This window comes from Lutjanus erythropterus, chromosome 6, assembly GCF_056507025.1.
Source record: "Lutjanus erythropterus isolate fLutEry1 chromosome 6, fLutEry1.hap2, whole genome shotgun sequence".
Lineage (NCBI taxonomy): Eukaryota > Metazoa > Chordata > Actinopteri > Lutjaniformes > Lutjanidae > Lutjanus > Lutjanus erythropterus.
In genome coordinates, this window is record NC_139322.1 from 26,822,156 (window position 1) to 26,849,586 (window position 27,431).

The 27,431-nt window shown below is 39.3% G+C and overlaps 1 protein-coding gene across 3 annotated transcripts in view; it reads left to right on the forward strand.

Moving 5' to 3' along the window:
• The first annotated feature begins 4,041 nt into the window (after positions 1 to 4,041).
• LOC146325422 (forkhead box protein J3-like) overlaps positions 4,042 to 27,431 on the forward strand; it is an 87,714-nt gene continuing 64,324 nt past the window's right edge. For 2 of the 3 annotated variants that reach the window (XM_084721443.1, XM_084721445.1), the window contains exons 1-3: positions 4,042 to 4,326; positions 23,046 to 23,169; positions 23,464 to 23,953. In XM_084721443.1, the coding sequence (XP_084577569.1) occupies positions 23,582 to 23,953 (372 nt within the window). In that variant the 5' untranslated portion in view covers positions 4,042 to 4,326; positions 23,046 to 23,169; positions 23,464 to 23,581. Of the gene's footprint in view, positions 4,327 to 21,161; positions 22,033 to 22,289; positions 22,406 to 23,045; positions 23,170 to 23,463; positions 23,954 to 27,431 lie in introns of those variants that run through there. The other variant, XM_084721444.1, reaches the window with a different exon arrangement.

The window sequence follows — 27,431 nt, forward strand, 5'->3', positions numbered from 1 at the left end:
TCAGATTTCTAGAATTTATATACTTGTACTCACTGGTGGACCAAATTGTCCTCTTGGATGCCTGTATGGTAAGATAAAACATGATAAAGTGCCTTGGTGCCCTTCCAGTGGACATAACATGGTACTTCCCTAAGGTTCCCTTTCAGTAGAGAAAAGGTCAGATGCCTTTTAGTGCCAGTCCAGAGGGGAAAACATAGTAAATTGCCCTAAAGGGTTCCCCTCCAGTGGAGAAAAAGTGATGAAGTGCTCTTTATGTACCCTTCCAGTGGGCAAAATGTGGTAAAGTGCCCTCGAATGCCCATCTAGTTGAGAAAACATGGCAAATTGCTGCCCTTTCAGTAAACGAAATGCGGTGTGCTCTCTAGGTCAGTGTTCCCCAACTCTGGTCCTCAGGACACACTGCCCTGCATGTTGTAGATGTTTCTCTGCACCAACACACCTGATTCAAATGATCAGGGCCCCGTTTCCCAGAGCCTTCCTAGCGGTTGTCCCAACTCTGGGAAACAGCCTGTAATCTTAAGGGAGACCTTAAAATACAACTTACAACGCACGTAGCGCTACGAAGGCTCTGGGAAACGGGGCCCAGGTTGTTATCAGGCTTCTGCAGAGGCTTGATGATGAGCTCTAGATTCCCTTCCAGTGGACAAAATGTGGTAAAGCGCCGTCTAAGTTTCTCTCCAGTGGACAAAATGTGATGAAGAGCTCTTTAAGTGGTCTTGCAGTCTCTAGACAAAACTTCATAAAATGCCCTTTAGTGCCATCCCAGTGGATTCCATGATAACCCTTGTTTAGGGTGCACTTCCAGTGGAGAAAACGGGATGAAGTGCCTACCAAGTGTCCCTCCAGTGGACACAACACGGTGAAGTGTCCTCTAGTGCCCTTTCAGCAGATAAAACATGGTGAAGTACCCCCCTAAGATGCCTGTAGTAGAGAAAACGTGATGCAGTGCCATGTATGCGACTCTGCATGCTAGAAAATTTGTTGGCCCCTGTGTTCCTCTAAATTGTTCAATAGTTGATAGTTCCCTGTGTGTTTTTACTACAGAGGTGTAGTAGTTTTATCCACTTTAACAAATGATCTACAAGAGATTGGAACTATTTCACGATAAATGCATCATGACTTTCTGCAAGCTGTTGCCCCACCACATAGAGCTGGTGCCCTTTTTTATTTCTTTCACCCCTAACTCTCAGACAGTCTGAGTCCGCCACTGCACGTAGTCATATTTGGTGGATGATATTCAATTCAGGGGGCGAAATCTGTCCATAACTTTGAGACACAAATGTCACTCAGAATTTGTATTTGCAACCAATATTTTACTCAAAAAACATACAACAATTTTGTTGCAGTTTTTGTATTGTGGTTCACATTTTTCTATGTCTGAAGGGTTTTTTGGGAAATCATTTGCAAAGTGTAGGAAAGCTATGCTCAGTCCAAATAACTGAAACACCAACACCAAACAGCAGTCTAATGTGAAACTAAACACTTAAATACACATCCTTCAGCCAGTTCAGTGTTAACTTATGAGGGAAAAAGCCAAACAAACGATTGCACTCTGGCTTCCTCAGCTTCAACAAGGTCTGACTGATGTTCTGTCCAGGTGGGTCCACTGTCCTTCACATCAAGCTTCTCCCTACCAGTGGTGGACAAAGTACTCAACCCCAGTACTTGAGTCAAAGTATAGATACTCCTGGTCAAATATTACTCAAAATATTATCAAAATATATTCAAAAGTACACGTTTTTAAAAATACTTAAGTATTCAAAAGTACAAAATTACAAAGTACATTTTCTAATATCAATACATGCTGTATTGTTTTCATGGTGCATTTACAGAATCTTGTAACTCTCTGAAACCACCTAATGATACACTGACTTGCTTGTAGCCTATAGAAACACCTATAAAAACTTCAGCATAGAAATGCAATCAAAAACAAAAAGGACAGCTATTGTCATTTTCTGATGTAACTGTATTAAAATCACTGCATAAAATTAGATTGAAGCCAACTGTAAGGAGTTCTCCAAGTCTGTTAAATAACTGAGATGTCTTTCTGGCTTCAGAGGCAGTATATATATACATGAATTATGCTGTATTTTTCACCCCGATAAAAACAATCCAACTTTAAAAGCTACCTGGAATAATGAATAATTATAATAACATCTTGAGATTTAATCTTGTCTTTCTCCTTCCGACACCATTATCGCTTTTTGTTTGAATGAAAGAGGGAGAGCTTGCTTGTTTTTGTTACAGAGTGCTCCTGGATGACGTATTTCCACTTTTACATCAGTCCCATTTGAGAGGAGCTACTGTGATTGGCTTCCTTCTGTGAGGAACACAGCATGTGACCAATTGCATTTTAGAAAAGAAAAAACAGCAACAACTGACTTCAAAGCTGTGTGTGAAATGTAGTGGAGTCAAAAGTACAATATTTGTCTTTGGACTGTAATGGAGTGAAAGTCGTAAGTTTCCAAAAAAAACAAAACAAAACAAAACAAAACAAAAAAAACAAATACTCAAGTAAAGTACAGATACTCAACGAAATGTACTTAAGTACAGTACTAAGTAAGTAAATGTACTTCATTACTGTCCACCACTGCTCCCTACATGTAATCAACAAATACCAGGCATGCAGCCTAAGTGAAGAATACCTCACCTTACAAATGACACTACATATCAGAGTCTCCAAATTGTTGGTTTGTCCTATGATACTAGGGGGCACTAAATGCCACTACTTTGCATCGAATTTTGTTGCACTTGGAGCAGTGTAGAAATATAATTACTTAACGCCTACAATAATTGTAATTGTGTTTTTGTATATCACCTAGATGATGTTTTCTATAGTTTTTTGTCCTCAGCAAAACTGTCAAAATCATTGCCATGTTAATTAATGATAGGGTCCATCAGGTGATGATTAGATATAATCACTTAACAAATTCTTAAACATAACTTAACATTGCTTTAAGGGATGTAACAATATCTTGAACTGTACAATATCGCAATTAAAAAGTGTTTTGATACCCTTCCAGACTGTGATAATATTTACTGTGATATTACATGTTTAATTATTTTTTTTTATCTTATTTTATAAAGGGACTGCCACTGACTGCTGCATTGTAAAAACAATGCATACACAATGAAACATTCATAAAAAAAACACTTTATGCCAGTTTTTTGCACATGCTTAGATCATGGCTGGCTTCTTTTCTTTTCTTTTCTTTTACTAAAGAACAAAATAGAAGCACATTAAAGGTGCTGTTCATAACATTTAGCCACTAGAGGTCCCACTCCCCCACCTCCTTTCATTCCATTCTTTTCTATTTGAATGGTTACCAGGACTTTGTTCAGCCCTGACATAACGAAAAATGTTTATTGAAATGGAAACAGTGGTGTGTTGAACTCCCTGTCGTCTGCATGCAGTGTTTATATACACATTGCTGCTGATTGTGTAACACCTGTGACACACCCAGCAAATGAGAGAAAACACACCTCAAAACCTGTTACACACAGTTGTGCACTATTTTGAGGAAACGTGTCTCTAAATCTGTGAAGTTTTAACAAAACAGTGCGCACCACTTTCAGATTGAACATGCCCATTGTGGTGGTTGCCCAAGAACCAAACGTCACCGGTCTTGCACAGAGATAAACAAAATATTAATTTTGGACCCTTCACATTTTTTAAAATGATGAGTTCACAATTTTGAAGAGAGTGATAATTTCATTTTCTTTTTTTTTTTCTTTTTTTTAATGATTTATATTTGTGTAAATTCTTTTTGTGATATTATGGTAGTAGGAGTTTTTGGCATTGCCACAACCATTATCATTATTATTATTATTATTATTATTATTATTATTATTATAATTATGATTGGGTGATGAGCATTTTTCTGGACATGATTAGGGTAGGCCCATGTGATGTCCGGGTAGAATCTCATTAATATTGAGATTGGGAACTAGTTAAATGGATGTGATTTCATTTTTCCCATTGTGGTGCATGAATTCATCTTCAACGTGCTCCGGCTGGCGTTGGAAGTAGTTCCGGTGGTGTAGCAGCCGAGCAGAGCACAGAGACCCGGGATCTTCGTGTTGCTGAGCGCAAATGCGAATAGCGGGTCGAGTGAGTCCGCCTGTCTGTCATGACTGTCGAGTGACCACAGCAGCGGTCAGTTTGCCGCCTGCAGAGCTCCGTGCACGCAGCCCGGCTGACAGCACCGAGACACCGCTGGAGCTTTTGTCTTCGAGGGGAATTTTTCAAGTGCAGAACAGCCGTCTGGAGCTTCTTCTGGAGCAGAGTAGAGAAAAAATAAAGCCGGTTCACATCCACCGACGACGGTGAGTAGTCTGTGCAGAAGAATTTGTGCATGTCAGTCATGAGGGCTTGTGATAAATAATGATTTATTAGGAGAGAAGTGTTGGTAAAAGCCACCGGTTTGACTTAATGTCAGGCTATGACAAGTTCACTGCCTGTCACAATATGCGTGTACGCAGACATGGAGCATTTGTCTTTATCCTTAGTGTCCGTCACGTAAAGTCAACTTATGTTAAGTTTCAACCTGCTACCATTCAGATATTGAGGCTTTGGGTATCAGGCTAAAAAGAAAGTGGTGTTTAATAAAAAAACAATTAACAAAGTGGTGAATCGTACTGGTCGCGCAAATGTACACGAAGAGGAGACAGTGTCCTGCACAGCTGAAAACACTTTTCAAGTGATAACAGTGGGAGCTCATAGCCCGACCGAGCAGCATTACATGGACAAGCAGGACTGACTGAGGTCCACACTGATGTGTCTCAATCTAATTTCAAGTTTAAAAGACATTTTTGTTATAGTTCTGTGGTTCCCAGCGTTTTTGCTTAAGGGACCCCCTTTTTCTGTCATTCATATCATTGAGTAAACTGACCGACCTCCGACTAAGTGACATATTATATGGCTATTTCATATTATATTCAGTGAATGACAATAAGAATACAGAAAACTAATAAAAGTGTGCAATTAACCCAAACTGTGAGTTAATGACTGCTGCAAGTTTGTGAAAACGAGCGATTTGGGTGAATTTTGAGCACATTATTTCTTGTGAATATTGCATCAGATATGGGTTTTCCTGATATTTTTGCAACTTTTTATATATGCAATTGTATTTTTTTAATTTCTAAATGTAATAAATTTAGTGTTTCTTCTTACTGTTATAATAGCTCTGTGGTTGTTTTAGCCTTGTACTCTTTCTCATGCAGGGCAAGGCTTTTATGCAGAGAAAAAAGGCTCTGTGAATATTGTTCAGGTGTTCAGTGAGCCCTTATCCTATGAGATTTATGTCTTAAATCATAATCTGAACATTAAAAATAAAAAATAATTTAGTTTTCTGAATAAAATACTGAGCTACAAGCCCGCTGTAAATAAAAAAAAGTTTTCTTAAACCCTTTAATGAGACTTCTGGTTGTTTAATGGTCTGGTTTCACCCATGGAGTCTGGTTGGTTTGAAGAGAGTGATATTTGGCTTATATAACAGTGGTTTCCCATCAGACAAGGATGTGTAACAGCAAGGCAAAGCTGTGAAAATATTCTACATATAGTCTACACTTAAACAGAAATGGAGTTTTTTAAGTGGCTAAAATACATTTTCTTAGTACCTCATACAACCCCACATCAAATAGAGCTAATTCAAAATTTCCCTTTTAAATCAAGAAGACCTTTTTACCCCCCATGAAGCCTTGGCAACACCTAGTGGGGGTTGAGACCCCCAGGTTGGGAATCAGTGTTACAGTTAATGCGATTGTTGTGAGAAAAAGTTGCAACAGAAGGGGAGATAAGTCAGGTGGTTTGAAATAATTAGCTTCAAATGATTCCATAGATTTAACTAACTTTGTTTCACAGCCTGAAATATTTTCTATCTAGGTTATATCGGTGTGTGAATACATGCCAACATGTCATTAAAATGGCATGGAGTCATAGGTGTTCATGACTAATTATTCTTGTTGTCTTGTGCATGTGTGCATGTATTTTTTTTTGTGTATGCATGTTTGCATGCATGTAATATTGCCTGTATGCATCGTCTCACAGTTGTCAGTCAGCGCACTGTTTAAAGGATGTATAATTTTCCATGGCTTGCTGTGTCTAGTTTAGGACAGTTGATAAAGGATACACGGTATATAGCAGCGTTTTTTAAACTTGAGTCTGGGGACGAACAACAGGGGATCTGGAGTTGGTTGTAGGGCCCCCAGCAAAAGGGGGAATAGAATATTTTAACTTTTATCATTTTCATAATTTTTTGGAAGTTGGAACAACAGGAGGAGAAACAGTTGTTTTTTTAACAGTAATTTATAGTGGTTTTAGTTTAATCATTGATTGACCATAATGACTTCATTACCTTCAAACCTACAAATACAACACATCACTCAGAAGGGAGACAAAATCCGCTCAAATTGGGCATCCTCTGTCTAATGTGCGTGATCTATTTTGGGGGTCATTAGCATGAAAAAGTTTGGGAGCCCCCGGTATAAAGTAGGGGTGTAACAATCCGTTCATCTGGATCAATATATCACATCAATGATCAATGAACCAATATCATTGATGCAAAGTAAAGACACTGATCCATGTAATCATCTTTAAGACATACCTTTTTTTTGAAATTCTCAAGTCTCTGACCTTTGACAGTTATTACTTTTGTGAAATGTTGTTGAGCTCTGTTTTATGTGTGTTAGTGGGGTCAATTTAAAGTAAAATTTTCTGCACTTAATCGGTTACAATTATTTACAGTTATTTAGGTGGGGCTTTTTTTGTCATGGCCAACAGCAGGAAAGAAAGAGGTAGCAGCCTCATATTGATCACAGACCCCTGAATTGAATCAAATTGTATCATTGCAGACTTTGTGATGCCATGAAATATCAGATTGTTGCCCATAAAAATCAGTATGATATCATATTGCAGGGGTGTAAAACTCAATCAAAGAAGGAGCCAAAATTTAAAACACAGTCTTAAGTCGCGGGCCAAACAGGATTAACATTCATTGAACAGTCTAAAACTGGCTATGTTTTATTCAGAAATATGAATTTGAACAGTCAGACTGCAACAACTTTTTTCTCGTTAAGATGAATGAAATTTAAAATATTTTTTTCTTCAACAACATAAAGCAAAATGAGAATATTTCAGCTCAGAATATTTAAGCTCACATATTAAGCTCACATATCCAATCAACAACAGTATTTCTGCTGAGGCTTACATTTGAAAATGTTTGCTTTTTGTCTGGACACAAGACGTCACACACTTTAATCATTCAGCACTTCACAAAGTCTCCCTCTGTAAGTGGCTGGGCTGATTTGGGTGATTTGGCTACTTCTTCTGGCACTATAAATCCAGCTTTTACGGCAGCTTCACTTTGTGATTTTGCTTTTGTGAACACAGCCTGCTGTGACACCAGACTCTTTTTAAACTCTTCTGTAGCTTCTGCTGTGTGTCCAGGCTTTTGTACATGTCCTGATGTTATGTCTCATAGTGCCGTCTCATCTTATTTTCTTTAATTATGGCCACATTAGCTCCACAAATAAGGCACACAGGTTTACCTATGATGTCGACAAACAGGTACCCACCTGTTTTCAAAGTCCACTTTTCATTTGGCCGTTTGTTTTGGGGGCTAGCTTAACTGTCACTGTAAAAGCGCTGACTGATGCATTCATCCGCTGACCACTAATTAGTGTGTCATTAATGCAGTGGGTGGAGAGGTTGGTGCACAGGTCTTGACTTGCATGGTAGCTGTTGCAGTGCATTGTGGGATTTATAGTATGAGTGGTGGGAGTGCTATTTTCCAATGGGCCATTAATAATAGACACAATAAATTATCTCGTGGGCCCTATATAACTGTATCGTGGGTCACATGTGGCCCACGGGCCTTGCGTTTTACATGTGTGTCATACTGTGGTGACACTTATGATTTACACCCCTAGTATATGGTTGTAGGACTCACATTTACACTATACAAACTAGAGTTAACATTGTTGTTGAATGTTAATACAGAGTGCCTGTTTTTTCAACAATGCGTGCAGGTCACATTTATTTGCTGTTTTCCAGTAAGCCGAGTTTGTTGATGGTGCAGTTATGCTCTTTGGTATGTATTTCTGTTCCATAGGCTTGCCTCAAATGTACCAGTGTGGTGTCTTTCCATGAAGAAACCATTACCTTACTATGAACAGTGACCGTCTTATACTGTAGTCATATACAGGAGTCATTATCTTTAATCATGCTGCAGCTTGGAGAACCAGCCAATACTATACAATTTCATCTCTCAAAAACCCACAGACAAGGGTGTGTGTGTGTGTGTGTGTGCGCGCGTGTATGTGTGTGTGTGCGAGAGAGTGTGTGTGTGTGTGTGTTTGTGGGCGACAGACTGAGAAAGCGTTTGAGAGAGTACCCTGCTCCTGATTTGGATGCGCCTCTAATTCCTATCAAGATGAGAGCTGTCTGAACAGATTTCTCTCATCATTATTTGCTCTGAGATTTACTTGCGCTTGTAAATGGTGTTGATTGAGGGTAATTTGGCTTTTTAATTGCTGAACAGCTGCCACACTCACTGCTGATTGCTATTGTAGACTTTCTCAGTAGATCACTCATAGACCCCTAAATGCCTCATTAAAACGTTATGCAGAATCGCATGAAACGTGAAGAGAAGGAACCCTCATAATGTTTTACTGATTTGTGTTTTATCATCGGAAAGGTCGTCGTAATTATCGTCAATGTCAGCAAATGCAATGCTAAGAAGCGAGTGTAGTAATGACTTTTTGAAAGTTGAATTAAGGGCTATTTGTGGATACACTACGTGTGTTTCAGTTTCTTTGATAAAGATGAACTCCATATGCCAGAGTAACGGATGTTTAGCGGAGGAAGATGAGAAAGATTAAGAGGGACGATTTTTCACCATTTATTCCTCTTTCTTCAGGAAGACAATATAAAACACTCATACACACACACATATATTTTGTTTCCAGGATGGTCACTGCACATCTGGACCCTCATCAGTGCAAAAGCGGCTTTTCTTTAGAATGACTCAAGCAACACAACAACACTACAAAACTGTGTGATATTACAGTGTATCCGCCAATGGTTGCACAGTGTGTTCCCAGTGTTAGAAAATTATTAAATATTACCTGCCAGCTTTTAGAATCGACTGGGAAGCAAAATTTTTTCTTGAATCAATTTAAAAAAAAAAAAAATCCATGCCGGCATATTTTTCAGACAGTTGGGCATTGCAAAACAATGACGTCAAACCCAGGCACCCATACTGCTGGAAGAAGCAGGAGTCATGGCGGAGAGCCTTTTTTCTACTCTGATTCTTCTGTTCTCAGACACAATAAAACTGTTGCATTAAAGCTGACAACATGTAGACCTACTGATCAGGAGTTAACAAGGAAATCGATACTGGAATGATAAGCAGAATCAATAATGGAATTCGTAGCAAGGGTTGTCATAGGAAACTGGACTTGATAGAGTCTATCATTACTTGCATAATTACAATTACCACTGAGGACATACCTGCACGAAAACATATAACATGCATACACATCTGGACCTATATGTACAAAATAAAAGAATTTACACAAGGAAATGGAAAAGAGGTTGCGTGTCAATGTGGCCTGGCACCAAGAATGGTGCTTTGGAAAGTTTAAGGTTGAAATGGAAGCATCTACCAAACTAGACTGTCCAGCATTCAGAACAGCCAAGCAACGTAATATTACTGTAAACTATATGCGTTAGAGGTTACAACTTAAATGATTTGTTTCTATCTGCTGATTATTTTCACAATTAATTAAATAATTGTTGAGTCTGTCAAATGTCACAACGTTGTGACAAAAAATGCTCACAAGTGATATCGTGACATTGCTTCTTTTGTCAAATCAATACTCCAAAACCCAAAGTCATAAATGACAAAGAAAAGCAAAAAATGCTTACATTTAAGAAGCTGTAACCAGAAAATGTTTGCTATTTTTGCTTGAAAAATGACTGACACAACTAATTTTCTTTTGACTAATCGAGTAAATGACTAATCGTTGCAGCTCTATCATCAAAGCAGCGCTGTGAGGCTATGGAAACTCAGCAGGAGGGCTACATGAAGGGAGAAAGGCAGTGGCAGAATTACCACAGCAAACTCCAGTAAATAAAAATAGCTAAGGGTCCTCAATGAGCTGAAATTCACAAATACAAAAAATATCAAATACAAACAATAAATTAAAAAAAAATCCTTAAAAACAAAATAAAATTAGTAAATAATTTTGAACTCTATTACACCCATCATCATTGAATTTGAGCTACAGCTACACAATATGCACCTGAGGCATCATCACAAACTAACAAATAAGTATAAGAGCAGCATTTATATCCTAACCCAACTTCTGGCAATAGAGTGTCTTGTACACCAAAACATACAAAACTCCAAGATACTGTGTAGTACAGGCCCATGAAAGAGAAGAAAATGGGGAAAAAATCACCTTTACATAACATTATTGGGCCCAAAGGTGCAGGTTATTTAATTTAGGATTAAATCAGCAAAAGCCTGGAACTGTGACTTGCAAACAACTTAAACACTGAGCTGACACTGGACTGAACATCCTGCCTGGACACGGTCATGTCCACAGTGTGTGTGTGTGTGAGGTCTGATAAACAGTGGCCCGAGTGTGTCGTGCGTCGTCTGTCATGGTGTTAAGGACAGCGTCTGACTATTTCACATGTGCAGGAACATCAGCAGCAGTATCGTTGTCAGATCTGTCATCTGGTCTTCAGGTATGGCTGAGATGTCCTGAGGTGCAGAGGTCACACTTGTTGTGTCACTAAAATCCGCTTGTGATACACTTGGTACAGACAAATGTGTAATCCATTCTATGGTTGTCCTTTCAGAGTCAAGGGGCCGGTCCCTACCTCATAGTTAAAGGTGAGCGTGCGGCAGGGTGATTTTATCGCTCCACACTCCCATTGGATGTTAGGGGGTTGTGAGTGATTTCTTGATGCCTGACACCACTTCCTAACTGGAGGAGCAAACTAGCAAACATCAGATTGTTTTGAATTTTTCACCAGATGAAGATGTCCTAACCAGCTCTGCAACAGACTAAGCAACCTGGCGCTTGTTTGAAAAAATGCTTTTCCTGGTTCTAGTTTTTTTCAAAGTTTTGGGCTTATGCGGCGCCCCTGTGGCTCGGTTGGTGGGTGTGTGGTTCATGTGCTGGGCTGTTGGTCTTCTGGGGCAGCCACCAGTTTGACTCCCACCTGTGGCCCTTGTGTGTCACCCTCCCTCTACTCCCTTTCCTGTCTACTCTTCAGCTGTCACTATCAGTGAAAGGCAAAAAGCCCAAAAACTGTAACTTCTTTTCTTTGGTCAGAATTGATGTTGAAATCTAGAGCTGCAACAGTTAATCGATTATTAAATTAATTAAATATTTTGGTAATCAATTAATTAGTTTGAGTATCTTTTTTAAGAAAAAAGTCAGAATTCATTATTTCCAGCTTGTTAGATGGGAATGTTTTGTGGTTTCTTTACTTTTTTATGACAGTAAACAGAATCTCTTTTTCTTATGTGCAAAACAAGACATGTGAGGGTGTAATCTTGGGCTTCGACAAACACTGATCAACGTTTTTCACCATTTTCTGACATTTTATTGACCGAACAACTATTCGATCAATTGAGAAAATAATCATCAGATTAATTAATAATGAAAATAATCATTAGTTGTAGCCCTACTGATGTGCTTGATTTCCCTCCAGTCAGCAGTCAACATGGACAATGAGTCTCCATTTTTATAAAAATATCACCGAAAAGGACGAGGTGTGGGATGAAGACTGTCCCCCAACTATATAGTAATCATGCTAATTTAAGGAAATTACATTAGTTGTAAATAAGTTTGCTTGGAAGTGGTGTGAGACCAGAGGGAGCTCATGTATTAGCCGACTCTCAGTTAGCTCCTTGATCATTTCTGATAATCCAAAGACACAAAAGTACAGGTCCCAGAGGTCTTGCCACCTACATGGCATTGCAGTGCAATGCCTGAGCCACCTTTGCAAAATGGTGTGTCATCACTAAGACAATCAACTTTTCCAACTTTTCCTTCTCCAACCAAAAGTCAAAGCAGACCAGCTTTAGTGGCCTAGTGGGCGTAATGTCCCCCAGGGGAACTTTCGTTTCAGGTTTGACTGTCTTGCATCTCTGACAGTGACATAAGATGTTCTCTGTCAAGGTTCGACCAGAAAAACCTCTGTGTTGTTAAGCTGAGGCTGAAATGAGCCTGATGTCCCACATTGTTGTGAACTCCTTTCAGGGCTTCATTCTTGAGTGAGTCAAGAACAACATATTGAAACCACTTTGCCTTGGTTTTCTTGTCTCTTGAAACCCTTCCTGTGACCAATGGATGACTGAAGGTGTTCTGGTTAGAAGGACTTGACATATATCTTTGACTCCAGTGTTTGCCACAAGCTGCTCAGCAAACAGCCTTGACCATTAAATGGCTCATAATCTCTGCTTGTCCACGCACAGGTATCTATTTCTACTTTCTTAGATGAGTTTCAGGATGGCTGCACAGCATCCATGGTGACCAGCATCGAGCTGGTCTGAAGATCCAAAGGGTTGTGGCACCGATGTTAACGGATGTTAGTTGGACATGGATGAGAAAGCCCCAAAGGATCGATTTCGGCCATGTTATTCCTCTGTCTGCAGGAGGACAATATAAACCACAGATACAGTGTCTGCAGGATGGTCACTGCACATCTGGACCCTCACCATTGCAGGAGTACTTTTCTTTATAACCCCTTAACCAACACAACAATACTGCATAACTTAAACATTACAGCCTTAGCTAGTGATGGACAAAATATATGTACAAAATAGCAGGATTTACACCACAAAAATATCTCCACAGGCTTACATGAGTTACATTTGTTACAAGGTGGCCTGACATGCTAGGAATGGAGTTTAATGAACTTGAAATGAAAATCTCTACAAAACTAATATTAGCAGTCAAAACAACACAAAATCAGCAGAGTGACAATAATATTAACCGCAAACAATATTTATTAAAGGTTACAACTTAGATGCTCCATTTATCAAAGAAAACAGCAGTGTTTCACAACACCACTTACTCTCGTCATTTCAAAGCAGCAGTGTGAGGAGGCTACAGCAGGCATATGTATGAAGATCAGCTCCACTTACACTGAGGAGGTACTATCTGCAGTGGAAAATGAAGTAGAAGTAACAAATGCGAATAAAGTTGAGTTGAGCTGTACCATGCAGTGGCAGATGTGCAGTGACATATTTACCACAGGAAACCTTGTTAATAAAAATAGTTTAGGCTGCCAGTGATGTAAAATTAAGTACTAAGTACTAAAGAAAATTATTAAATAATAAATGAGATTCATAAATAAAATATAAAATTCATAAATAAGGTACATTTTAAAAGGGATAGTTCACCAAAAAATGAAAATTTAGTCATTATCTACTTACCCTCATGCTGATTGAAGGTTGGGTTTGGTTTTTTAGTCTGTGCAACACTGCCAAAAAGCAAACAAACAAAATGCCTCCATACTGTTCATCTGGTGTAATCCAAGTCTCCTAAAGCCCTGACACGCCAAGTTGACTTGAAAGACATCATTTACGCCATTTTTTAGCCTAAATCTTCACTGTAGAGCTTTAGCTTGGAGCCGTGTTCACATGCACACACACGCTGTCTGAACTGAACATGTGAACATGGCTCCAGTAAAGAGGCATTTTATGTTTTTTTTGTTTGTTTGTTTGTTTGTTTGTTTTGGTTGTTTTTTAATGTTTGAAAACTCGTCACCATATACTTCCATTCCACTTCCATTGTTTGTGAGATTCTGCAACACTGTTTTCCTGTGAAACTCCAGCAGTATTTTGTGGACTAAAAAACTAAACCCGACCTTCAATCGGCATGAGGATGAGTAGACTAAAGTTTCATTTTTGGGTGAACTATCCTTTTAACTCTGTTCCATCAGTGACAGTTTGCCCTCTACATATTCATTATGACTTGTCTTCTTTTTGTGTCACTTCATAAGTACTGTCGGACAACCAGTCTTTCTCCCCAGTGACTGCCAAGAATATTTGAAACCCAAGTAAAACAAGATGGAGATAAGATACTGAACTTCTCCGAAATTATAATTAAAAAATATGTTTTGTTCAGAAGCTATTTTTTGTAAATAAAATACACAGTTTTTTTTTATTTACTTACTAAAATACATTTTTACATTTATGAAAAATGTACATCTGTGTTCAAGTACATGGACAGTCAATACACAATTCTGGTGTCTTTGCAGTATCCACAGATTTTTTTTTTATTGAAAAACCCATCATGATTAATGGTACTGTGTATCATTCAGAAGTCTTTTTTTTGATATGCTGTGTGGAAAATGTTTGTCTGTTATCCACAGTGTTGATCCTTTAGAAAAGATAGGCTCACCTTTTCATACCACTGCCATTATAGAGAATTTGTATTTAACCTTGGAAAGATCTGTTTACTTAAAGAAAAACTTACTATGTAAGATTATTCTTTTAACAAACACCAACACCCACTCTTTTCAGTTGTACGGAGTGATGCCTGCGAGCTGTCTTCTCCTCTTCATCATGAACACTTCGCTCGAGAAGCTGTGGGTGAACTGCCTTGCTCGAAGATTGCTTGGCAGTAGCTTTTAAAAGAGGCAAGGAAGAGGTCTCATTTGCTTCAGCTAGAAGCCCTCTAATCTGCCTTTGTAATTATCAGGCCACTACAATGTTATGAGGTCAACAGGTCATTTTAATTACCTCAGGTCATATCAATAATAGGCTGTTTAAATCATCATTAAGACAAAGTGATCATTGAAATGACCTGATATTAGAGGTAATTACCATGACCCCGCAATGATAACAGAATATAAAATCAGCTGTTGCTCAGATGTTGATTTGCCTATAAACTGTACCACAGTCAGCTCCTCTATAATAGAGGTACACAGAGACATCATTGTTTGTATCTGTATTAATGATACTTTTTCAATACGACATGTTTAAAAACAGTTTAGTGCTAACATTTAATAGCATCCATAGTACCAAAGCTATCAAACAGATGATTTAAGTTTCAGTATCAGTCTTTATTTTCCTGCCTGAAATGTGGCATGCTGCAAAATGACACAGTGCTGGAACTTTTTCTGTACCAGTACTGTGTGCAGTTGTTAATTTAAAAAACAAACAAATTAGAATTATTAGAATATTTTGACTACCGAGAACTTTATTTGACTTTTTTGTTGTGGCAATGAAAGAGGCATAGATTGTTGTTATTATACTAACATTGTACGAAGTTAGAAATTCTGGTATTCAACCACCAAAATGAAAAATATATACAATTCTTTTGCAATTTATTCCTCAAAAGTGGTAAACACTTGTGACAAGGATATGTAATGGAGGCTGGATATTGTACAGTTTAACACTAAAAATTATTGTCCAAAATGACATCAGGGCACTGACACAGTAAACTTTCATTGATATTTTTTCATTATTAAAAATAACTATAAATAAAAAACACAAATGGAGCAAAATATATTCATGTATTAAGCCTGAATCAAATTAATGAAATGATCAAATATACATAAAGTGGTGGCTATAAAGCTAAAAAATAAAAACAACTTGCATTATGATCTATTTAAAAACATGTTTTCAGCACTGGACAATATACAGTGTATTACAGTACAGATATAGACCTGTAGAGCTGATAGTGGTACAATAATATTGGATCGGGTTCAACACGCACCACCACCTCCCCTTTAACCTGGGGATGCTGAAAAATCTGAAAACTGAAAAAAATGTTTAATAAATCAAAATATTCTGTATTGCATGGGGATCAAACCACACAGTAAAATATATCAAATATCCTTCAGTTAAAGGGAATAATCTTGGTTCATTGAATCAGTGACTGATTAAAGTAGATGCAACCTTTTTTAACTATGCTAAGGAAATCATGGACTGACTTTTTTCAAATAACAATGAGCAACCTCAGACAGAAGATTTGTCTGTTTCCATTGCATTGGTATTGCAAGAGCTGCATCTAACAATATTTTCTTTGTTTGTTAATCTATTATTTTCTTAATTAATCAATTAGTTGTTTGGTCTGTAAATGTCAGAAAATGGTGAAAAATGTTGATCAGTGTTTCCCAGAACCCAAGGTGACATCCTTAAATTTCTTTTCTTCTTTTTTTTTTGTCCACAACTCAAATGTTCAGTTTACTGTCATAAAGAAGTAAAGGAAGTATTTCTCTAAATAATGGGTAATTAATTGATTAATCATTGCAGCTCTGATTTGTGCTTTCCCAAATAATAGATTTGGATTCAGGCGCATCCCTGTCATCAAGCGGGAGAAATTTGACAACACATTAGAGCCGGCTTTCTCTTGTTTTAAGCACCTTTAAGTTCCATGAGTGCTCCCAGTCATTGTGATTTTTGTCTTGTCCTCAGGAAAGTACACATAATTTGAATTCAAATGCAGCAAATCCTTTTATCTAGTCAAAATCCTCTTTGATTCTGTTAGTACAGCTTTGCTATGATTTGATAGAGGAAGATGTAAAAGATGAGATAGGGGATGATCACTTTTAAAGGGCTGTCATTTGGATTGAACTCTGCAGCGGCGGTGCTGCCAGCGACGAGAGTTCAGTGCAAAGCTTCCATTGTGAACTTCATGTAAATCCTGTTTCTTACACAAGCCGAGATTGTTGTTGTACTCTAGTGGTTATGTTTTAATGAGTAACAATTGTTAGCCAATTTGCATGTAAAACAATGTAATTATAAACAAGCATCAAAAAGCTGTAATACTTCTAAAAAATGTAAATTACTCTCCATTATAAAGCGCAACAAAACCTAAGCCATGCCTCCGAGCCAGGGCCTCTAGGTTTTGGATGCTCGCTTCCATTATTAATGCTATTCACAAGCCAAACTTTTTAGGTTGGTGCAGTTGGGCGCTTTAATCTATTTTTGCTGTAAATTAATGAATTTTTAAAGAGGACTAGTCCTTGCTGAATAGGGCTGGATGTGGGAATGTAGTTTGCGAGTCGCGGTGACGCAGTGCTATAGCCCCCTTTACTGTGCAAAGCTTGAGTTCACAAACAGCATCCCATCCCTCTCTTGGGACCGTTCGTTGGGGGAGTTTGCCGAAATGCTGCACTCCCTATGTTTTATTTATGACAAAATATGCCTTTTTAACTTTGCCGTTGTCAGAATCTGGAATTGTGATAGCTTTTTCCTAGTCGGCAGCGGTGCTAAGTCTTCTGGGTCGCTAACTCCCTCTACCTTGGCAGATGTTTTCAGGTGTTATGTTCTGTGTGGGCTTAGTGAGTTAAATATTTTATTCTTAGGCCTTCAGGGATTCAGCGGAACCTACTGATTTTCTTACTTTCCTTTCAATCAGATTTTCTTTCAGCCCAGAGAATAAATGTGAATCAGTGCATTCTATTTCATTGAGATGCCACTTGATTGACTCGGTTGACATGAGCCAGTCAGTTTTCCGTTGTTATTCTGTCATGGATAAATTATCATCCTCTCTCTGTATTACTCCTTTTCCCCCGCTTATTTTTCCTTTCAAGGATTAGTTTGCCTGACCACTCGCTGTAAGGACACGAAAATGTATCTCAGTTTGAAACGGTGCATTACATCGATGCCCCTCCAGGTCTCCTTTGAGAATAAGTAGACAGTATCAAGCGATAATTGCTTAACCCAGCCCCATTGAGAGATGAGCAAGCAGCCACCATAAGGGCAGCTGATTTGCCTTGATATCTTATAATTGAACCTTTTCAGGGGTATGTTTTCTGGCACTGAAGCAGAAAGTAATTAAGACATTCAATACTGCTTTTTGGACCTTTTCCTCCTTCCTTTGAATGGCCCACACTCCTAGACATGACAGCGCTCAGTGTGCCTACAGACTTTCTTTTGACACATTAGCCTTACCCTTGCCAAGGCAGTCCTTCCCAGAAACCCCCTCTGCTCTTGCACGCTCCGGGTGGGTATTTTGTCATTACTTCATTTTCCTCAGAAAATATTTTGATGCCTCTTTCTTTTGGCTCCCTCCCCTCCCCTTCTCTCACCCATCCCCCGTCACTCCATTCAAAGTTCTCTATTAAAATGCAGAACTGTAAAGCCTCTCTCAGTCTAAAAGCCTGCTAGCAGCGGGGGACTGTTAGCTGTTAGTGATGCATACAGCTGAGTGAGTGCATCACAGCTACAAAGTCTAATGGGTGAATACATTCAATCACACACACACACTCACACACACACACACACACACACACACACACACACACACACACAGACCCTCAACTCTTTTAAAGGGACAATGTTCCCAGTCATGAAAGCTCCATCCACAGTGCGGGGAGTGATGTATTTAAATTCTTTGGAGGAGAAAGATTTCTTGTTCATAAACGTCCAAATCCTTGCTCTTCTTTTTATATTAGTGCTTGTAATCTTTTTCTGGAAGTGCCGGCTAATATCTCTAATAACTTTCAACTTACCAAAGTTAACTTTTTACATGCTTTTTTCGAGATGCCACATGTTCTTTTTTGCCTGATTTTGAACATCTTTTGATACCTACTAATGTTAGCCAAATACCTATCTCTGAAAATTCATGTTCCCATGCACATTCACACTACAAGCGTTCAAACTATTTAATCAAACTCCACTTTTTTTGTACGATCAGCTGCCAGAATATCCCCACTTCCCTACCTTTATTTTCTGCTCAACTACAGCTCTTTGAAATCTGCCTGGTTGGTAAAACTTTTGATGTTTCCTGATCAGTGATACAAAGTTGAATCTTGGAGTTTTTTGGCAAGGATGTGCTGAAATAGTGTTGGTTAGGTTGCTGCATAAGCCCCAGATCATTGCACTACAATTAGTTCTCTCCTGCCCTGCCCTGTTTGAACCGTCCATCATGAAATGAACTGTTCAGTTTTATTTCTAAACATGTAGTTAATCAGCTGTGTATGAATGGAAACGGATAATGAGTTTTCTTAATGAGGTTCAATTTTCTATTTTCCTACTTAAGGTTTCAATTCATGTTATAATAACATCATATCAGTTAATTATAAACATATAGTGATAACTGGGGCACCTGAATTGAATACATGTTAAAATATCACACTATAGACAGACACTTATGATATGTTTCTGAACGTGAGGTAAAGGGATAATTTACTCAGTGATTACGTTTAAATTTGTACTAATTTTCCACTATTATTCAGAATATGAAAATATTTTGAGTTTGATAGAGGTCATGTAAACAGGATATTCTATATATTTGGATATTCTGACATAGGCCTTATTCTGAATTTGGCATTTTTGGATTAATATGTGGAGAATGCAGGATATTATTCAGGTTTTAGGAGCATTCTTTGGACATGTGCTGTATACAGCACATTCAGAATATGTGTCTCGGTTGGGATTTTGACTACAGTTTGCAAGGCTGGGGCAGAGAAGCATGCACAAAAGAAAAGGCCACATTTATGGTAGGAAGGAGAAACACGGCAACTTCATGCAGGACTTTGATATCAACAGGTTTTTCAGTATGTGCAAATATTGCAATGTCAACCTTTTCAAGAAGGTGAGTGAAGCGAATGAAGTGGGAAAATTTTGAAAAAAAATACTGTTTTAATGTAGAGAGCCAAAATGGCCCAAGCTCTCTTTCCCTGTATGCATGGCTACATGTAAACAAGAATATTAATGGAATATTCATTTTCATTACCCTTGTTAACAGCTAAGTAGGAATATTGTCTTTTTTTTTTTAAATCAGGGCAAAACGCACAATATTTTTTGTGCGTAAAAGTAGTCAGTTTGTGTCATATTGTAGGGTTGTTCCATTACCAGTATTGGAAAATGCCTTCAGTATCGCCTATTTATTAAACCTGACACAGGATGGTAAAGTCATGCTCCATGTCATTCCTCTCTGTTTTACAAAAGGTTTAATCTGAGCCAAGACATGCAAGAATGATAGCAATAAGGCTGTGATGGTATGGATTGTTTTTGACCAAGGTGAAAAAGCAACGTATTGACATAGGATGGCAGTTTACTGTGACTGCCCAAATAATAGTTTACTTTTTTGAGGGATACTGCTATAAGCATAGCGTAGCTCCTTTAAGGAATAAGGCAGTATGTAAGTGTGTGTGGCATGCAAGTGAGGGAGAGTAAGCTGCAGACTGACAGCGTCAGTGCTGCCCATAGCAGAGAAACTTAAACTGAGCAGTAAGTTCTCAGTCTGGCAATAAATGTACAGTACAGGTTACAGTGTGTCAGGTAATAAACGCTGCAGCTTCTCAAGACCAAGAAAAGTCTTGTCTGTTATTTCCCAACTGCTGGAAAAGTGAAGGCAGTTATCCCCAAAGTAAGCTGAGCAGGAAAGGCTGACGATAAGCTAATGTTAACACTTAAGCTAGGGTTGCACATTAAACATGGCTCTGGTGAAATCATATCGCTTTGGTAAAATAAATAAATCCATAAGGATTAATCCAACTGTGATCATTTGTCCATTTTTCTGTGTTGAAAACAGTGGAAGTTGTTGTTGGCGTGTTATTAGCTATCCAATGGTAATCCCCGGATGCCTTGGGTTAAGTGTTGTCTGAAGGGTGTTTCTGACCTGTCAACCAGTTAGGCTGTGTTCCTGGGTTGTCGCACAAGGCAGGCCTAATCTTAATCGCCTTTGGCAACAGAATAACATGAGGTTAAAAATGTGGTGATGATGGTAGTGAGCTAGTGAGGTAGGCATCACATGACTGCAGTATTGCGTTAATATTGTTATGGTCACAGTCCTATAGCAATCACATTAAATCCATGTAGGGATGGTAGTATACAGCTGTTGATATTATTATATATTATAATGGTAATACGGTAATATAGATATATCATTAATACGCTGGTATTGGATTGACACTTGATATTGGCCGATGAGCAAAGTTCAGGTATCTGGATCAGTATCAGGAAAGAAAACATTGTATTGGAAAATTTCTATAATATTATACATATTGGTGTTTCATTACCCTCAGGTAACCTTGAACAAATACCTGAATCAATGTAGCAGTCACCATCTATGGCTATAATTCAATGCATTCCTATATAGAAGTGATAGCCCTGAGACAGGCAGGTAGAGATATACTGTAAGCTGTCTTCTCTGCAGTGATCATTTTTCTCCCCTGATACCACGCAGACCTGTGAGGCTGATGTGAAACAAAGCAGGTATCAGACACAAAAGGCACAGTGCTGAGGTTAGCCCAGTCACTGTGGGACCGGTTGACTGAGTCGACTAGGTAATTGGTTGCGTCTACCCGCCCAGCAGGGCCTCTCTCCCCAGAAGCCAAGTCATGCCCCTCCTCTTCTCTCTCCCCACTCTCTTCTATTACTCATCATCCCAACGCCTCACCAGGCTAGCGGTGCAAAGCTACACCGTGCCGCCGTGCAGCCAGCCCACGCTCCCAAACTTCTCGACAACAACAGCCACGGCAGCACAGCAGGTCAGGGCTTGTGGCAGGCTGATTTGCAGCTTGAGCCTCCTTTTAATGAGGGGAAAATAAGTACTTGTTGTTCTGTGTCTTGTGTGTCACCACCCCCATCCCCACCTACCCACCACCACCACTACAACTAGCAGTGCTACCTTCCTTTCAGCAAAAAAAAAAAAAAAAAAGAAAGAAGGTGCACTAATTAAGATGGCTTCCTGGGATTTGGAATAGGGGGGTTGGCTATGGCTTCTCCCACAGTGGCAGAGCCTTGAGGAGGAGATGGGGGTGGTGTTGTGCAAGAGGCCTCATCGGGCATATCTCTTCTCTCTCGGTTCCTCTCTCTTACCCTAGTCCCACTGCCTGGCTTGTTTGTCTTGATGAGTCTGCTGCTAAACATTTGTTTTTTTTCTACTTGTAATTAAGCGAGGTTTTTGCAGGAGCTGAGCATTTCCCTTCTTCTTCTTCATCCCGGCTCTCCAGGGGGATCGGAGGAAAGAGAGACAGAGGGGTTTGTGTGCCTGCTGGAAGTAGGAAGGCACATTGAAGTTCTCCCACCTTGATTATATACAGTGAGCATGAATGGAAAATGCGTGGGCCAATAGGCCTTTGTTGTTCAAGGACATGCGAAGGTTACTGCATGGGATGTAGATTTCTGTATCCTTTGGAGGATGAATTCATCCAGCCATTGTTAACTATTCACTGGCATTGGCCTACTCTGTATCTTTCGTAAAACTTGTACATTTGCTTGCATTTCCCAGTGTGCAGGACATTTATTTTCCAAAAGCACAGAGGACTAAACAAGGCAATTTCCTTTGTTGAATCATAGAGTGGTCTGACTGCAACATCTTCACTCCAGTGATGAGTAACAGTTACATGACATTCTCAGTCCAGTAGTGACAAATCTACGAATGTTCTGTGACTGACTGAAGTACAGAACAATTGGTGAGTAACTTCTCTCTCGTGTACCAGATGATTGTCTTTGTTTTTTTCCTGAATCATGCTTAAACTATTTGCAAAAGCCCCCACTACCAAAGAAAAAAGTTACAACACAGGACACATTTTTAAGTTCAGTGTCGCTCTAAAAATAGCTCTCAAATTAAAATGTTGAGGCTTCTTGAGTTATTTCATTGTTTGTGTCTGTCTGAGCAGGATCTGAGACACTGGGAGGTGGGGGTGGGGGGTGGGCATGGACTTGACAGGAGAGTGAGGCACGTCGAGAGTCAGAGAATGGGAACACGGTGTGGGGGGGTTACACAGAGAGGGAAAGGGGACGAGCCTTTCGGCTCCTCTAGAGGGTTGGAATTCCTCCCGAGCTGTTCCCCCCATTTGGCAGGCACTTGTGAAAACAATTCCCCAGCTTTTAGTCACTCCGCAGATCCAATTGCCATTTCCACTTTGGAGGGAACGAGAGTGAGAGGCAATCCAGATAGACAGAACACAGAGAGCGAAAGAGAGAAGAGTTTTAATCGGGTTGGACAGATGCCGAGGCCAGTTGAGCGGTTGTGCGATATTAATATCTTATGAAGGCTGTCTGGCAGTGCAAGCTCACCGTCTTGTGTGGTTTTGTGTTTGTGCGTTGCAGCAGCGGCCATCGCAGTGGCTAAATGAAGAACTTGTGAACATGCACGAGGGAAGGACTCTACCTTTCACTTCGGTGACTTCCCCAGATGCTTTGGCCCAAAGAAAGATGGAAAGGAATGGGAAGAGTAAGACACTTAACTCATGCCTTGTCCCCCATACTGCTTTGCTTTTCACTGTGTAATTAATGGCATACAACTGTTTCATTCTTATCCATAGCTCACATTGCAATTCATACTTATGTGCAGTGTTAAAGACCAAGTGATGAACATGCCAAAATATTTAGTTTTCCATTATACAAAGCTTCACTGTATGTGGAAAATAATGTGCGAGTTAACATCTGTGTATCTCTGCCAAGTGTGCTTGCTGCTTCAGCTAAAGGAGATGAATAGGCGTAGTAAACAAACCTCCTGCTCTTCCAGACTTGAGCCAAGGCTGCTGCACAGCACCCATTCAGTGAGCCAACAGGAAGATCCGCCATACGCCACGTCGTCGAGCCCCCTCACCCTTCCCTTTTGACCCCCTCGACCTACAAGCACCATGACCTCTGAGCTGGAGAGCAGCCTGACCTCCATGGACTGGCTCCCCCAGCTCAGCATGAGGGCAGCCATCCAGAAGGCAGACGCAGGACACCACCACCACAGCCACCACCTCCATGGACACCACCACCACCACCACGGTCACCATCACGGGCACGGGCCTGGCAAAAAAATCACCCATCTGGACCCAGGAACCACGCTGGACCAGGAGGAAGCTGCACAGCACAGAGATGGTAAACCGCCCTACAGCTACGCCAGCCTCATCACCTTTGCAATCAACGGCTCACCACGCAAACGGATGACCCTCAGCGAGATCTACCAGTGGATCTGTGACAACTTCCCCTACTACAGAGAGGCAGGCAGCGGTTGGAAGGTAAGACAAGATAAGAGACATTAACAGTGTGATATGGAGTCATGCTCCTTGGGGTTAAGCTCTTATAGCTGGTTCCAATTAGAGTTTGGCTCACATTTGGTTCGGCTAGGATGATAGAATAATGGTATTTGCTAACTACTCCAGGCTAACAAATATTAGTTTATCAGCTATTTTTGCTTTTGACTGTCACTTTTTCACTTTCATTGATATGACGCCAGCAAATTATATCAGCTGTAGCTAATTAACATTAATAACATTACATTACTAAACTTACTTGCCTTAAAAAAGAAAAAAACAGACTTCAACACACACTTCGACTATGAATTGTTTTTGCATTTAAACAGAACCAACAGAGAGGTGAGTCATGTCAGTAGAGTGGATAGAGGTCTTTGTGGGTCCGCTTTGTTCTGAGACTAGACCTGGGACCTGAGTTGAACAGAGTCCAAGATAAAGAGCAAGTACTTAAAATCAAGAGGGCACAAATGGAAAAATAAAATTGTCAATAAGACACAGAAAAGTATTATAAAACATTATAAAAAATATGTACAATATGCTACCATGAAAGGACTGTACATTTTTCTGCAGGAATGTGCAAAGGTTTACAGAATGAAAGTATTTTAATTGTGCATGATAGTAATCTGAAGAAGATCCAAGTCCAATAAGAAGGATTTCGGTTTTTGGAATTTGATTCACAGATGTGTTTGAAGCCTAAAAGACTTTAGCTTTGTAATGAGTTTATTCAGTATTGTTCTTAGTGAATCATTATTATAATGCTCTTTTTGTCCATGGCTACTAGTTAATCGATGTATCATGCTGTTGCTGGAGTTGGTGTTGGGTCTCTTTTTAAAAAAAAAAAAATATTATGAATGTTCAGGTTCGAGTAGGTTTTCCCACAGTCCTATTTCTGATTATGTCCAATATGCCAGTTTATACTTGTCAACAGTAGTGTGCTATCTAACGTTAGCATCAAGGGGTAGAGCTTACTGTTGCTTTGCAACGCCATCAGCTGCTTCTGTCTCCATGTAGACCTATCGCCGTCATTGTCCCACTCATAGAGTACTGACATAATCATCCAGATTTTAACATGAAAATTATCAGGGCAGCCCCCATGAGTCTAGGAAATTTAAGATCGGATCTGGGAACCCTTCACACAACCAGATAATCTGGGCCGAACATCTGTATCATCTGAGGTCACTGACCTGATTTCTCCTGTGATTCTTGGGAGGGATGAATCTGAGATAAACAGACCTGAAACTCCTGTAGTCTGAGCCCACTTGTAAGTTATTTTTAACTTACAAATGTTTAAAGCTAAACCTAGATTTGATGAGGGATTTAAAAAAAAATCAGATTCAAAAAAACAGATTTGATACTGGATTAAAATTTGACCAAATACTATTAGGGCTAGGTTCCAAACTTTGATATTTGTATGGCACTGACTTAACTGCTTTGAGGCTATTGAAGAATGCCTTGTCATATCTTAGAGGTCTCACTCTACTATTTCCCAGTACCAAAAACATCACCCGCACAGTCATTCCCTTCTTCTTAAGCTTCTGCTTATTACTACCATGACATATTGCTGCCATGCTCTTTGTTATTAATGCTTCTTTTGACAGTTATTTATGTTTATATACAGTTCAATACTGCACAGATATCCCATCAGTTTCTTCACTTTAGTCCAGTTATCCCAGGCCTTGGAACAGCTTCCTCTTTTGATGAGAGTGATTTTACAATACTGTGTGTTGTAATATTATTTTTGTTGTAATGGATTTTCTAAATTTGGTATTGAACAAAAGTATTGTTCAGAAACTGTCATCAAAGTCAAGACATTAGTTCCGGTATCGAACAACGTTTTTGAACAATACCCAACCCTAAATGCTATCAAACCTCAGCTCTTTTGCTGGTGCTCAAAATACACAAATCTGATCCAGTGACTGCCTCGAAGAGCATGGAAACCTTTTAGTGAACTGGAAGTGATTGACAGATCGCATTTCGTCTCATTCAGATGACATTATTAAATCCTTATGTAAATGTAGCAATGCAAATCCTGGCTAATATGAGCAGAAAGGTGGCTGTGTTATTGGAGACAAATGAATAGATCCCTACGGTTGTGTCTTGGGGATTCTCTACCTTATTAGTGAAGAAGGGGATGGATATAGTCCTTCCACTGACACATCCAAAAGGCTGTCTGCAAACTATCAACCAATTCATCTCTCTGAGAGCGGGAACATTTTTCTTCTTCTCTCATTATTTCTCTCTCTTTCACTTTCTATCTTCATCTCCCAAGTACTTGTACTTCACCATACCCCCCCTCCCCCTCCTCCTCTCTCCTCCTCCCTCTTAGTCACTCACTCCTCTCCTCTCTTCTTCTTTCCCTTTCACGAACCTGTGTTTGTTCCCCGTCTATAATCTTCAACACACCATTCCCCGAGCAGAGATGCATGCCAGAAACGGAGACAAAAAGGTTATGATACAAGCCAGGTTGTGTTGGCAGAGCTTCTTACCTGCATGTAGGATTCAATCAATTCGTTTTCTGTTCGGAGAGAGAGGATAGGGGTTATTAAGACCATTCAGGCTTTTCTCTCTCCGCAGCTCATGACTGCCTTCTCCTGCTGGGTGTATTTGAGTGCCAGGATGTTTTAGTATCCCATAATTACACCTCTAGATTCATTGATTTGTGTGTGTGGCTGCATTCTAGTAGCATCATTAAAGCACAGTGCTGATGGCATTGTGGTTATATTTTCACATGTTCTGGCATTTGAGCACGATATCAGTGCTGAGAGTTCGTTGTGAGATACATAACCTGAAGTTGTATTGCTTTCCACTTATTTGTCAGTCTAAGAGTATATGACAGAATATGTTGAAAGCATAGCATTAAAAAAAACAGCTAATACAGGATTACACAGATCTATGGCCATATTACACAAATTTCCTATCTTAAAATGGGAAGAGTTTAAGATTAAGAAGCAAATCATAACTAACTTTAGGATTCATATCTTGTTTTACCTCATCAAATCTTATCTCAGATTAGGAAATCTTAAATACTCAATCTAACATCAACTATTATGTCTTTTACCTAGCAACTAACACTTCTTTTGACATCTTGTCAAACTAAACAACTTTGTTTTTCTCATTGAAACATACTGAAATATACACAAAATGAATCAAAAACATCTTCTTCTTTTTGGGAAATTTGCAGTTCACCATAAAAATTTACCATATTCACACGCCGGACATTTTTCAAATCGTATAAATACAGGGAATCTGACAAATAATTATCATTGTACTGCTTCCGGATTGATCTGCAGCCAGAAAGGTTGGGATAGATAGACACAAGGGAGAGGGAATATCTCGAAGGACATTGGGCCATTTTTCAAGAAAAAATAACACATTTGATTAACCATTACCTACCGTAGCTAATGTTAGCATTCAGCCGCTTCCTAGCCAACATTAGTGCTTGATAGTGTTACACGATATGATA